Raw genomic sequence first — 14,224 nt, forward strand, 5'->3', positions numbered from 1 at the left:
CACAAGCCAGCCAGCATGCCAGGGCACTTCTCGGGGTAACCACAGCAACCGAGGCTCCAGCGCCCAGCTCCTGGACACACACACAAAGATCTGTTGCATGAAGCTGAGATTCTTGTAAAGACCCCCCCCCACACACACACCCCTTTTTTTCTTCTTTGCTTTTAAGAGTCTTGCGCCTTGAAACACCAATGTAACAGCAATAAGAAACCAAAACAAACTCACTAAAACCAGAGGTGCCTGCCACATGTTTTCTCTGTACATGGTCAGACGTGCAAAGTTTGCTCCCTTTTAAGCCAGTTTTTTTAAAAGTCTCCTCCCCCTCTTGTGGGAGGAAGGATTTTTCGAGGGGGGGGGGCGATGAGGCATTTTTACAGTCTCACTTCGGATTAACTCTCTGCCCCACAGACAGCCCTAGATTTGCTAGTCAACTTCCGAACAGCCTCCCACCGCAAACGCACATGGCATTTGGCAGCGCGGCGGGCAACTGGGAATACGGGTGTGTGCGACCCCCAGGCCCTTCGCACGCAGCTGGGCTCTCACCTGAGCAGCCGCGGGTTCGAGTCCGCCTCTCCCCGGACCGAGCAAAGTTTGTCCCGCTCTTCCGGCCTCAGTCAATGTCCCGGAGTTACCGACTGCAAACAATAGTCCCCAGCCTGCGAGGGGCAGATGGGAGGGGCGGGGCCTCAGCGCTCATGAGCATAATACATCAGATTTCCCGCAAGAGGAGCTAAAGGGCGGGGTTTTGCCCCGTATTTGCATGGCACGTCGCAGGGGTCCAATCAGAACGCTAAGGGGCGGGGTTCTCTTCCACATTTGCATAGTGCATGGCCTGTCTCCAATCAGGGGCGGGGGTTCCAGGCTATTGCGCGTATTATCATAAATGTCTCCAATCAGGGCGGAGGGGGTGGTGCTTTTATGCAGCAGCTGGGACTTACTCTAGTGTTATCTGAATTGGTGCCCCAAACCTCTACAGCGCCCTGCGATTGGGCAGCAGGAGAGAAGGGGCGGGGCAGAGATTCGTCCCTCCCTCCCCTATTCAGCTGGACCCAGCTGCAGCCCACCCTATACCCCCAACTCCCCCTGTACCTGACTTCCCTCCTTCGGGGGCTGCAGCAAGGGGGGGGGGGGAGTGCAGACAGCAATTCGCCCTTCCTGGCTGCTTGGAAGCTCCCCATTCCCTTCCCCTCCCACCCAGCCTAGCCTGGCCAGCTCACCTGTTTTAGGGCTTTACAGGGCTGCCCATCACTGCAGTATCTGAGCCTTTTCCATCTTAACTCAACAGCAATAGCAGCGTCTCTGGTGGATTCAGGGAGTCTCTGGCTCGACTCCCCTCCCCGAGTCAAAGCTCTCCTTGGGGGGCAGGTTTTTCAGGGAGGGTTACAGGTGGGGGCGGTTAGGCATAGAAGGGGGAGTTCGTATTGTGAGTGTCACTTAGGGTGGAAAGGCTCTGTCCAAGAGGAAGGTTTTGCAGCCTTTCCTAAAGATGGTCACACTCTGGATTGGCCTGATCCCCTCGGGAAATTTGTTCCGTAGCCGGATCCCCGGGGTACAGAATGCTCTGTCCCCAGCTCTCACGTGCTTCGTCCTGGGATTTGGCTAGGCATTGTCCCAAAGGAGCGCCGCCGTCTCACCCCCTCCTCCCTACTTCCCTGTTTCTTCTCTGCTTCCTCTCCATCTACCCCTTCTTCCCTATCCCCCTCCTCCCGCTACCACCTGAGCTGGAGGAGAATCCCCATTTGCTTTTACCAGGACAGGGCCTTTGGCACACAGCTGAGTTGTCCTGATTCCAGCCAGCAGAGGGGACGGACAGAAAGCCAGACACACACAAAGCTCATTACCATAGAAACTGTTGTTCACCATACAAGGAGAGTCACTCGCACAGTTTGGTTTCCTCCCCAGTGTTTTATCTGAGTTACCTTTAGGACAATGTTTCCCAACCTCTTCTCCGCGGAGCACTTGCTGGCAGTCCATGGGGCTGGCTCGCTTCATTTCCAGCTGCTTTGCAAGAACGACATCTAAAAACACATCACTTTCCCACTGTTACTTTTCCACCAAAGCACTCGCTGCCAGAGGGCGGCTGTGGGCTCATGAATAGGAGAGAAGCTGGCCTGCACGGCCTGAGTGGGCGGGGCGACAGTCTCTCTAGGAAGATATGGCCCACTCAGTGGAAAAGTGTAAGAGCCCTTGATCTAGGAAGCAGTGAATGAATCACAGCCGTAGGAGGCAATACTTCGCGTGTACCTCGGTGTCAGGGCCTCAGCTCAAAGCGATCTGGGGCTGCATACGCACACAGCAACCTCAGTGCTAGCCCAGCTAGTGGAGGGCATCCTGGTTTGGAGCAGAACTGGTGACTACTTTTGGTTTCCAAAACAAACGCACCTACTGTACTTACCAGGTGATCTTACTCCCCACTTCCTATGAGCAGCACGTGCACCTTCCAGCCAGCAGAGGGTGCATTGTAGACATGCCAACCCCGCAGAAAAAAACCCAGAAATTGGGCTTGTTTTTGGCTTAATTGGCTTGTGAGTTGCTTGTTGGCTAGTTATGGGCTTGTAGCATGTTGCTTCTTTTTTTTGATCGGCTGCCGGCAAGCAGGGGCAAGGTGGGGAGAGAGTCAGAGGTGCACAGCAGGCCCACCACAGTCCCAGCCTGCACGCCGGGGGGATCTAGTCACACAAAGTGTTGGGGTTCTTAGGGATTGGCTTGTTTTGGCTTTGTTTTGAAATGGGAAGAGCTTGATTTTGGGCTTGTTGCGAAAGCCAGGGTGCTTATTTACCGCGTGGAAGTTGGCCGCTCTGGTGCATTGATCCTAAGCGATTGATTAGAAAAGGACACAGGGCTCCCGGCCCCTGAGTTCAGCGGGGAGGTGGAGAAGAAGATAATCTTTAGCAGACCAGCCAGGTTGGAGCGTCAGAGACAGGATGCCGTGGCACCCACCTTGGAAAGATGCCGATCATTCCTACCCGGCTGCCGTGAGCAATACACGCTAACAAACACCGAGGCAGAGAAAGAGAAACTCTCTGAATCTTCAGCAAGCGCCATTAGCCTCTCTGCATCACGAGGCTGGCTGGGCTGTCAGGGGGTGGGGAATCGGGTTCAGATGCCCTTGGCTGGGAAAGTTCTAAGCCCTGCTATGAGATTTCACGTATCCGAAGCTGATCATTAACTGCATCCCTCTTGTTCTGAAGTTCCTAAGGTTGCTGCTTGGGCTAATGCTGCATCCTCAGTTATCTTCGGGTTCTTGGAGGCAATACCTGGAGTCAGTGCTGGGGACCTTCGCAGGGGCAGTTTGGACACCCACTGGCCCACCAGTGAGGGACCCTTGAGGTCAGGGTGGTGGTACATGGCCAGGAAGGGCTGCGCTGGGCTGCCTGGTCAGTGGATCTGCCAGGGGCTGTCACATTGGGCAGCCCAGGCAGGTGTTCTAGCTCTGGACTCTTGTCTCTGGGGCTCTCGGGCTCTCGGCTCTGCATCTATTTGTCTAGCTCAGATCTGAGTCCTTGTTTTTAAATGTAAACTTGTACGGACTGCACAGGAGCCTGGAGCCCTCTGGCTTTCTGTGCAATGGGTACAGGATGGGCAGTGGCAGGACGCGCATCCCCTAGGGGCCCCTGCCCCGTGTGCCCAACCGCTGACCCAGAGAGAGAAACTCAGTCTCGGTGGCACTTTTCACCCTTGGCCTCTGTGCTGAGAGTGCCATCGGGGGGCAAATTAGTGCGGGGGGGGGGGACGGGACGGGGGAGCTGAAGATGGTGTTGGAGATACACATATCTGGTCTGAGAACCAGCAAACTCATTTTGACACAGAGAACCCAACAGCTGCCAGGTGACCCAACTCTTCTGCATGTGAGATGCCTTGGCTCTGATTTCTGGCCCGGAGAATCAGAGAATCTCAGGGTTGGAAGGGACCTCAGGAGGTCACTTAGTCCAACCCCCTGCTCAAAGCAGGACCATCTTTACAGCCGGCACCAGCTGCATGCTTCATGTGTTCCTGGAAGGCAGAATCACTCCAGCAGCTCCCATTGAAGCTCTTCGGTAAGCAGCTGCCCCGTTCCCTCCCGTTGTTCTTCTCTGCACAGCAGCCCGTTCTAGGCACACGGTCTGTCTGGTGCTGCTGCACTTTCTCTGGTTATCTTTCTGGGAGACACCAGAGGGCACCACGAGACGGGACTTAACCGTCTCAGATCTGGGACTCCTTACAAAGCCATTCGATCCCCCCCTGCCAGCAGCACGGCCCAAGACTGGGTGTGACTTTCCCTCTCCCCACACCACATGGGCCAGGCCAGAAGTGGAGCGTATGATTGCAGAGCAGGCTAGGGGAAGAGGGGATGTACGTCCCTCTGATGTGCCCCCCGTAGGGACGTCCCGGTTTCCCTGAAGCCTCAAGTTCTCTCCACAAAGAGCACGAGCAGCAAAGATCACACTTACATTTCAACCCACCTCTGGGGGCACAGGCCCCCGGAGCAGGACTGGGGCGTGGGGTGGGGAGCCAGTGATGGTACTCTCTGCAGCTGGGCCTGGCTATGGGTCCAGCGAGCAGACTGGAGCCACAGTGTCAGCAACCAGCTTCATCAGGGCGGCCTGAGCCGTCTGAGAGCCATGCCGTGGGCAGAGTCAGGCAGCCCTGGAACTACGCGCAGGGCTGCCCACCTCTGCCGTGGACACCCCCAGGGGCCAGACATCGACAGGGCTTAGTAACAGATCCTAGGAGAAGAGGGAGGTTTGGCAGGCCCCTCAACCCCGCAATCACACGGTCCCCACCTGCTGGCAGCGACTCATGCCAGAGGGAGGAGGTGTCTGCCCTGACTGTTGGCTTAGGGGCAGAGGGCAGCCGTGTTCTCACTGGTGGGGAGGGGACTGATCCATCGCCAAAGGGGCCTGCCTGATAGGGCGCTGGGACCAGCACGGGAATGGGAAGGTCCCTGGCTTGCTCAGGAGTAGGGCTGAGCCTGCAAGGATCTTGCTGGCTTGCACAACACAACACAGAACAGCTGGAGAGGGAATATGTGTGCAGCATGCATGACCCCTGTACATGGCCGCTTCTGTGCTCTGCACACACCCACCCTTTGTGTGTAGCACATCTATGCTCTGCACTCACACATACACTGCCTGTGGTACACACCTCTGCACACACACTGCACGTGGCACAAACGTGGTCTGCACACACACATGCAGGCACTACACCACACACACAGTGCCCATGCTGCTGCAGAATGAATGCATGGCATGGGGTGTGCACATGGGTTTCTTTTTTTTCCTTCCCACTCTTTGTCTGTCTTGGATATTTAAATGCACGCTCTTCGGGGCAGGGACTCTCTCGCTCTGTGTCTGTGTAGCGCTGAGCACAATGGTGCCCTGATCTCGGTTGCAATGCAAACAATAACAACGCTTAGACGGGGGACCCCTGGGTACAAACTGTTGAAACACAGAGAGCAACCACCCCTGCTCAGAGCTGATCGCCACACCTTTGCAGCTGGCCGGGATCGGGAGAGGCGCCCACTAGCCAGCTGACTCTTTTTCGAACCCGTTAGATTTATTGAAAAATTAAAAGCACAAGCTCTGTATATATAAATACACTGACACTGCTGGCAATTTACAAGGCATCCATTACTGGCTGTACATACCGGGACATGGGGCATGGAGCCTTGATGGGGGCCGGTGCCACATGCCTGCCACCCAGCCCACAGCGGACAAGCCCCCAAGAGAACACATTAAACCAGTGATCACCAGAAATCTCTCCCCTGTTCCCCCACTCCCACTTCACTGATGCCATTAGCAGCCGTGGAGTTCCCCACACAGCACGGGTTGCACTAACATTACTGCACGGCAGGGCACCCTGCACCTATGGCCCGTGCTCCTTGACCCCATCCCATCTCGCAGGCATGGAGGGATTCTCTGTGCAGAGGAAGGAGGAATAACAGAGCGGAGAGAGACGTTGGTGGGGTGGTGGGGGAAGGGGCAGGGTGGGGGTGAGCTCTCAAGGATGTGGCTGGCTTCCCTACCCCCACATCGAGGAGACGGTGCAGGCAAAGACCATCTGGAATATGGCTTAAACTGGGAAATGAATCTGAACCACTGAAGAGAGACAGAGGCAGGGCAGTGCCCAGGCAGGAGATGCGGGGATCAGCTGGAGTCAGGATTCTCCTCTCTCCCACACCCTCCGTTGCTTCCTCGCCCCTCCCTCCCTTTGGCCCCACACTCTCCCGCAGTCCTTCTCAGCCCGGGGCCCATCACCCGCACCGCTGCTGTCAGCCCCAGAAGCAGAGCCCCGCTGGCTGCCCACATTCTGTGCCTGGAACGTGTGTGTATGTGTGTGTGTGACAGCGGGCACACGCTGGGCAGGGGACAGTGCCAGCTCTGCCGTGGAGGGTGGCTTCTGTGCTGGGGCGTGTGGGTGCACGTGTTAACCCCCGTCCGATCCAGCTCCCTCGCTCTTCTGTCTGTTTGGCTCAGGGGCCGCCGAGCCCCCTAAAGTGCGACGTTGAACTCGGTGACCAGAAAATCGATGTGATCCTTCTCTTTTGTCTTAAAGGCCTCGGCGATGACACGCGCGGCTTCCCGGTGCTCCTTTCCCCGCAGCGTCGTGCCGTTCACCTCCAGGATCACGTGCCCCACCTTCAGCTTCCCGCAGTTGTGGGCAGATCCTCCTCGCTGTGGCAGGGCAGGAACAGATGAGAGGGAAGTGCTCACATATATAGCAGCCTTTATCCCCAAATGCTTCAGGGGTCGCTGAGGCCCAGATCCTGCATGGTATTTCAGTGCCTAACTCCCACTGATTTCAACTCAGGCACCTAAATACCTTTGAGGAGCTAGGCCTTAGCCCACTCTGAAATGCAGCCACCTCTGGGGCACAACAGCTGCTTAATAGCTCCATGCAACAGTACACAACAGTTTAGGACAAAGAGTGAAGAATACTGAATCCAGTCAAAAAACAGGGACCTTTAAAGAGGCAGAATGTAATTCCCTGGGTTGTGATCTGGCCCGTGGATCTGGGTTAGCCTTTGTTTTACAGAAAGTGCCTGGGATGTTGGGACATCAGAGTGGGACACAGGAGACCCAGGGTCTAATCCCAGCCCTGGCCAGCAGCAAATCCCTTCACCTCTCTGTCACCTCCCTCCCTGTGTCTATTCATTCTGTCCGCTCTTTGAGGAGGAACTGTCTCTCGTTGTGCGTTTGTACAAAGCCCGGTGTAGTGGGGCTCTGGTGGCCTCTTTTGGCGTTACTGTAATACAAATGAGTGATAATAACAGAGCTGGTCTGACAGCATTGTGCGGTCTTTGGTTTGCCAGCTCCCCCTGATTGCTGCATTTGCGTTAGTATTTGTTATGTGCACTACTGTTCTTCAGCTGGACTCACTGATTAGTCTGGACAAGTCGGTCTCAGCCTGTGGCAGTCGCCTGAACAGTTTGCTTTGCTTTTTGCACATTGTGGTGCCTGGCTGCTTGTATAATATCAATGCCGCTCCCTCAGTGAACCATCTTTACTGGAGGTGCATGAATAGCGGATACCAAACACCCAGCCACGAAGGGCACAGCTTTGCCGGCATTGCTGGAAAGCCAGCACTCAAATGAGTATTATGGCGACCCCAGCAGCTGAACTGATTGTTTGCAGCTGTTTGCAAATCTGCTGCTTCATTTTTTGAGCACAAGGGGGCAGGGCTGTAGAGTTACAATCAGAGAAGGGCAAACTTTTTCCTCTCAAGCTTTTTTTTTCAGACACAAAGTCACGTTGGTTTCCCATCCATTCTGACCTTCTCAAAACGCAATATTTCAATGTGTCGGTTTGAAACAGGGCCGGCTCCAGGCACCAGCCCAGCAAGCAGCTGCTTGGGGCAGCCAACGGTGAGGGGTGGCATGTTCGGGTCTTCGGTGGCAGGTCCCTCACTCGCTCTCGGAGTGAAGGACCAGCTGCCAAATTGCCGCCGAAGACTGAAGCGGCGGCGGTAGAGCTGCAGATTGCGATCGCGGCTTTTTTTTTTCTTTCTTTCTTTTTTCCTTTTTGCTGCTTGGGGCGGCAAAACCCCTGGAGCCGGCCCTGGTTTGAAATGACTTTTCGTTTCAAAACGCCTTTCATTTTATTTTTAAAATGTTTAAAAATGCCCCAAATGTTTAGTTTGACACTAAACTCATTTTTTGAACGTTTCAATTTACTGAAAATTTCAACAAGTTTTCATTTTCAGTTCGACCCAAAACAATCTTGTGTTTCAATTTGTAGGAATTGCCAGTGAACTGAAAAACCAGCTCAACGACTTCTCTTCATCAGTGGCTCTCAACCTTCCCAGACTACGGTCCCCCTTTCAGGACCCCGATTTGTCTTGCGTACCCACAAGTTTCACCTCACTTAAAACTGCTTGCTTACAAAATGAGACATAAAAATACAGGTGTCACAACACGTCATTACTGAAAAATTGCTGACTTTCTCATTTTTACCAAATAATTATAAAATAAATCAATTGGAATATAAATACTGTACTTACATTTCAGAGGATAGTATATCGAGCAGTATAAACAAGTCATTGTCTGTATGAAATTTCAGTTTGTACTGGCTTTGCTAGTGCTTTTTATGCAGCCTGTTGTAAAACTAGGCAAATCTCTAGATGAGTTGATGGACCCCTTGGAAGACCTCTGACGCGTACCCCTAGTTGAGAACCACGGCTCATGGACACTTAGTCCAAGACAGGCTGGGGTGTGAGTCCACCCCGCATTAGCCTGCTGCACATTAAGTGGCCACGTGGACCTGCTACCATACACTAACAGTTCCTTAGTGCGCTTTGATCTGTCTCACCTGGAAACTGGAGTAGGTCAAAGTGCACCAGGGAAGGGTTAGTGCGCGGCAGGGTCCAGGTGGACACTTAGTGCTCAGCGTGCTCGTGCGAGGTAGCTTCACACCCCAGGGTGCCATGGACTAAGTGTCCGTAGACAAGCCCCAAGTTCCAATCTCATCCCCTCGGGGAAACGCAAGATGAGCCTCCTCGCCTGGACCTCGCTGACTCTTATCCTCTCCTCTCCCTGAGAACATGCTTGCCCTCTGCTGGAGACGGGAACAGCCGAACGGTGGCCCCACCCTGATATGAGAGGGACGACGTAATCAACAGCCAGTGTTCTGTCTCCATCTGCTGGCGAGGGGAACGATACGCCCAGCGGGTGCAGAAGACAGGAGGGAGGCTGGATTCCGGGCGAGTCCCCGTTAGAAGAACCCGGGTGTGAAAATCTCACAAGACCTTTCAGAGCTCAGAGCCACGCAGGAGGACCTGCATCGGACTACTCCCGCTCCCAGCCCGCCGTACCTGGATGGTGACTATCCGGGGCAGAGGCTGCCGGGTGTTGGCGCCGCCCTCGATGGCGATCCCCAGGGTCGGCGCGCTCTTCGCCACTCGAATCAGACAGGATGTGGGCTCCAGAAGCCCAGGCTGTGGAGGGAGAGACAGCAACGTGATTGAGGAGGGCTGGGTGGGGAGCCTTCTCCCCAGGCCATCCTGCCCTGCCCCCAGGGAAACCGGACCTCCTTGGTCTGGGGACCGTATGCCAAGCAGGTTAACCCTTTCCAGCCTGCCTAGCTGTGCTTGTATGGGGCCATTTTCAACGGCGGAGGAACGTGGCACCTGTGATCCCTCTGGCCACGGCCCTGCAGCCCGTTCAGTGACTTGGTGGGAAGAACAGCAGAACAAGCTGGTTGGCTGATGCGAATGAGACTCTGGGCGGCAGAGATCCGGCATCCTCGGCTTCGCCGCTGACGTGGGATGTTGCAGCATCCTGGGGGCAGCCGCAGCAGGATGGTCTCCAAAAGGCCATCAGCCCTGAGGCTCGCCATGCACGGCAGCGGGGCGGCCAGCACCTTAGTGCTGCAAACGCTGGCCCATCCCCGCCTGCTGTTGTGTGTATGGGCCTGTCTACACTGCACACTCCCTATGGCGGCGTGGAGAGTACGGACGCTGCACGCCCCCAGCACGGGGATAAATAGCAGGCTAGATGGTGGGGTGTTGTTAAGCAGGAGCACCGGCAGCCTTTTTGGTGCCCTAGGCGGTGGATGATCCTGCCCCCAAAATGGCGCCCCTGACAGAGGCAGTGGAAGGTCCCGCCCCCGAAATACCACCGCCCCCCAAATGTCAGTGCCCTAGGTGACTGCCTAGGTCGCCTAATGGGTTGCGCTGGCCCTGTGGTTAAGGCAAATAGAGTCCAGACATGCCACAGTCCCCAGGCTATATACCCTATATGGCCCTCTAAATGCCCAACAGCACCTCCTCACTGCTATTTTTAGCAATCATAGAACCATAGAATCATAGGACTGGAAGGGATCTTGAGAGGTCATCTAGTCCCGTCCCCTGCACTCCTGGCAGGACATAGTATTAACTAGACCATCCCTGACAGGTGTTTGTCCAACCTGCTCTTAAAAATCTCCAACGATGGAGATTCCACAACCTCCCTCAGCAATTTATTCCAGTGCTTAACCACCCTGACAGTTAGGAAGTTTTTCTTAATGTCCAACCTAAACCGCCCTTGCTGCAATTTAAGCCCGTTGCTTCTTGTCCCATCCTCAGAGGTTGAGAAGAACAATTTTTCTCCCTCCTTGTCACAACCTTTGACATACTAGAAAACTGTTATCATGTCCCTTCTCCGTCTTCTCTTTTCCAGACTAAACAAACCCATTTTTTTCAATCTTCCCTCACAGGTCATGTTTTCTAGACCTTTAATCATTTTTGTTGCTCTTCTCTGGACTCTCTCCAATTTCTCCACATCTTTCCTGAAATGTGGCGCCCAGAACTGGACACAATGCTCCAGCAGAGGCCTAATCGGCGTGGAGTAGAGCAGAAGAATCACTTCTCGTGTCTTGTTTACCGTGGAGCATCCTGCTGCCTCAGCCTTTCCCTGTCACACGTAGCCACACACACCACAGTGTGGACGCAGCCTGCTTTTCCCTGTGGCATGTAGCTACACATACCCTAAAGCCACTGCCAGCTGTGTGCAGGGTGGATGTAGCCTCTGAGTGGCTGGGTCAGCTAATGCGAGCAGCTCCATCACCTCCAGGGCAAAGGGCTGCATGCTTATGGGTACGATGTCTCCACTGCAATCAGGAGTGTGACGGCCACCTGTGTAGACGTACCTGAGCAACGAAGTGGCAGCAGCACGGACATTACAAGCCCGCCTGGGACCCTGGGGACGCTCTGCTTGGGCAGCTAGCTTGTATTGCTGCTGCTTTGTTATCTGACCTCGCTAGATCAAAGCTAGCTCAGGCCTGCTGCCGTCACACCTCTGACTGCCGCGTAGACCCAGAGCACGAAGGGCCAGGTTCTCGTCCTGCCTCGCCAAGCAGGGATGAGCTGTGTGGTACTTGTGTCTGCAGGACATGGCGCCTTTATACATAGCCTGTCTCATTGCTCAGCGACAACTACAGGTGAGTCCCACTGCCTGAGCTACCTCTGCTGGGTGCCTCACCGGTCTGGAGGCTGCCTCTGCCGGCCCATCGCTTCTCGGTGCCTCCTTGGGGCTTCGGCTTTTCCCAGGGATCTGCTGCCGGTTCTTGTCCCTGCCGCTCAGCTCCACCTCGCCGATGTCCACCCCGCTGTCCTCGCTGAGGGTCTGCCCGCTGTCCGACAGCTGGGAGAGGGTGGAGGCTGGGGGAAAAGCGGACCATGGCTGTTAGCAGGAGGGAAAGAGCAGCGTGGAGGGACACTTCACATGAACACCACAGGCTTGGGCTGGCCCACGCTGGGAACTTACACTGGCATAGCTGTGTCGCGCAGGGGTGTGAAAAATCCACCTCCCTGAGAGATGTAGTTAAGCCGACCTAACCCCCAGTGTACGCAGCACTAGGTCAATGAAAGAATTCTTCCCTGGCCTTAGCTGCCACCTCTCGGGTAGGTGGATTACCTACGTCGATGGCAGAGCCCCTCCTAGCAGCCCAAGCCGTGTCTACACTGACTCACTGCACCCAGCGCTGCCTGGCAAGCAAGACTCCCCCATGTCAGCAAAGCAACATCACCTCCCAGTTGGCACCAGTACCTGGAGCGGGGAATTCCCTGATCAAGGGCATCTGGGATTCACGCAGGACCAAGGACCTCACCTTTCTCTGTGCATCACGCAGCTGCGAGGAGACTCACCTGGAGTGTTTGCAGTTGGCTGGAATGGGCCCCGCTGAACTCCAAAGTGCAGCCAGAGGCAGCTGCTTCCTGGTCTGGTTTAGAGATGGGCCCTGAGATCATCCAGATGGGCCCATTCCAGATTCAGATCCGGACACGAAGGCTCAGACACTAAGTCACTGGGAATTAGGTGCCTAAACACCTCTACAGGTCTGGGCCCGACTTCCCTAATGTTCCGATTGGGGGGATGGGGGCGGTTTGGGCTAAGTGTAGACGCAGGGCCCAAATCACGAGGCCTCAGATTGCCAAATGAGCCAGAGGCCCACAAATGGGGCCAGATCCTCAGAACCGTGCACATGAAGAGCTGAGCTCTTTGGAAAATTTGGCCCTAAATTCAGATCTAGGACACAGATCAAGCGGAGGGGATGGCTCTAGGGTTCCCTTTTAGGCCCATCTCTCATCCTGACACAAGCTTGAAAGCCAGCACACGTCCAGCCAAAGGGTCTCCTCCGCCGTCTCTGGAAGGAAGATGGGCCCAGATTCAAGCAAACGGGGGCTAATTCATGGGGTCTGTAGTAAATCCACATTCCGTTTGCAGTTTCATAGGTTTTTCAGTGACGTGTCCAGTGAGATTTGACACAGTCAGAATTTCCTTTGGGGCTTGTTTGAAAATGAAGCACCAAGCACAACGTCGGGAGTTCTGCACTCAGCGGATTGAAAGCAGGACCCCCAAGTCCCAGAGAAATGGAGCCCCCTCGTTTGCAGGGCTGGGCTTATCTGCCTTACGCACATCAAGAAACACAGTGAGCTGCCGAACAGCTTGCATCGCGCCTCAGGCAAGCTGATTAAAGACCTCCATTTGCATACATTTACATGAGATTTATTAATGAGTAATAAATTATAAAAAAATACACCTGCAAATTGGGTGTAAATCACCAGTTTTACAGCCCCACCATTAAGGAGGGAAACCACATTTCCCCTGTGCTGCAAAGGCTGAGCAGCGGCTCAACCCCTTTGCTGCTGCTCTGGGCAACCTTTGATGTCCCCTTGACATTATACTGGGGCAGTGTTCCTGCCCCCGGCTGAATGCCGGTATTTTCACCTGCTGCCCCTGCCGCATTCTGTGCAGCAATCAAATGCTTAATCACAGAACTCAGCAATGCAAAAGGTCTATTAGTTCAGTCTAGGTGAAATTCACCCCTACGCAGATGGCCAGCAAAAGACCTACATGTCACTTAACCTCTCCAAAGAGGTCCCGAGTGGGACACAGAGGCGACGTGGTACATGCACAGAGGAGAATTTCACTCATAGCCCATTCCTCCAGACAGTGCAGGCTTGTCTCCCTGCGGCACCTGCACGCAGCAATGCTTCTCTGACACTGTGAACCTTCAGTCCCATCTGCAGAGGTTAAGCACTCAGACCCAATCAAAGTGCCGGCACGGCTGTGCACAGTTCTGGATGGATATCATCCATGGTCTACCCCCCACACACCTTCAGCGAGTGGGTAATTCTGCCCCAGAGACACTGCAAAGTAGAGGGGTTCTACCAGGTCTTCAGGACATTTGTTGGAGGGAAATGACCCCAGGATACGGGATGCTTCTGGAAATGATTAAGTACTAAGATACTGAGGTAAATGACTATGAGCTTCATTGTTCAGCTCTATCCTGCTTGGGTCCCTCCACGGACTAACTGAGCTCCCAAAGCCCTATCCGGCATTGGGCCAATGTAGGACCTGAGATGAGTTCCGCCGGGGGGAACCTCTTCTTTTCCCTGGTTAGGGCTGTCCCAGGATGCTACAGACGTGAGGGACGGGAAGGTTCGGCGGGAGAGGTTTGTGACGTGCAGAATGCAGTGCTGAGTCAGGCTATCCTTGCCCATGGTTGGGAGGCAAGCTAGGGGAGTGCTGGGAACCGGGAGAGAGTCTGTGTGTCCACGCCTGTCATGCAGGAGATTGGGCTGATGTCTATCAGCAGAAGGCTCTTGGAGGTGTCTCCACCCACAGGCTCAGCAACAGGGAACCGAGGTCAGTGTCCAGGCTGAATGTATGTAACAAGAGCTCAAACTGGACTTGACATGGGTCTCGGCAATGAAAAGTCAGTTTCTTACCAACCAAGCCACCGAGCGTGCAAGGAGCGCTGGCAAGGCAGCA

General features: G+C 54.7%; 2 protein-coding genes across 5 annotated transcripts in view; both read right to left on the bottom strand.

The window, feature by feature from the left end:
- AKNA (AT-hook transcription factor) overlaps positions 1-667 on the bottom strand; it is a 66,397-nt gene extending 65,730 nt beyond the window's left edge. For both annotated transcript variants that reach the window (XM_039506632.1, XM_039506630.1), the window contains exon 1: positions 541-667. The gene's annotated coding sequence lies outside the window, so the exon portion shown is untranslated. The remainder of the gene's footprint in view (positions 1-540) is intronic.
- Positions 668-5,511: 4,844 nt separating this feature from the next.
- Positions 5,512-14,224, bottom strand: part of WHRN (whirlin) — a 105,698-nt gene continuing 96,985 nt past the window's right edge. For all 3 annotated transcript variants that reach the window (XM_039506893.1, XM_039506892.1, XM_039506891.1), the window contains 3 exons: positions 11,432-11,610; positions 9,286-9,408; positions 5,512-6,650 (listed from right to left, as the gene is read on the bottom strand). In XM_039506893.1, coding sequence (XP_039362827.1) covers positions 6,468-6,650; positions 9,286-9,408; positions 11,432-11,610 — 485 coding nt within the window. In that variant the 3' untranslated portion in view covers positions 5,512-6,467. The remainder of the gene's footprint in view (positions 6,651-9,285; positions 9,409-11,431; positions 11,611-14,224) is intronic.

This window comes from Mauremys reevesii, linkage group 19, assembly GCF_016161935.1.
Source record: "Mauremys reevesii isolate NIE-2019 linkage group 19, ASM1616193v1, whole genome shotgun sequence".
Taxonomy (NCBI): Eukaryota; Metazoa; Chordata; order Testudines; family Geoemydidae; genus Mauremys; species Mauremys reevesii.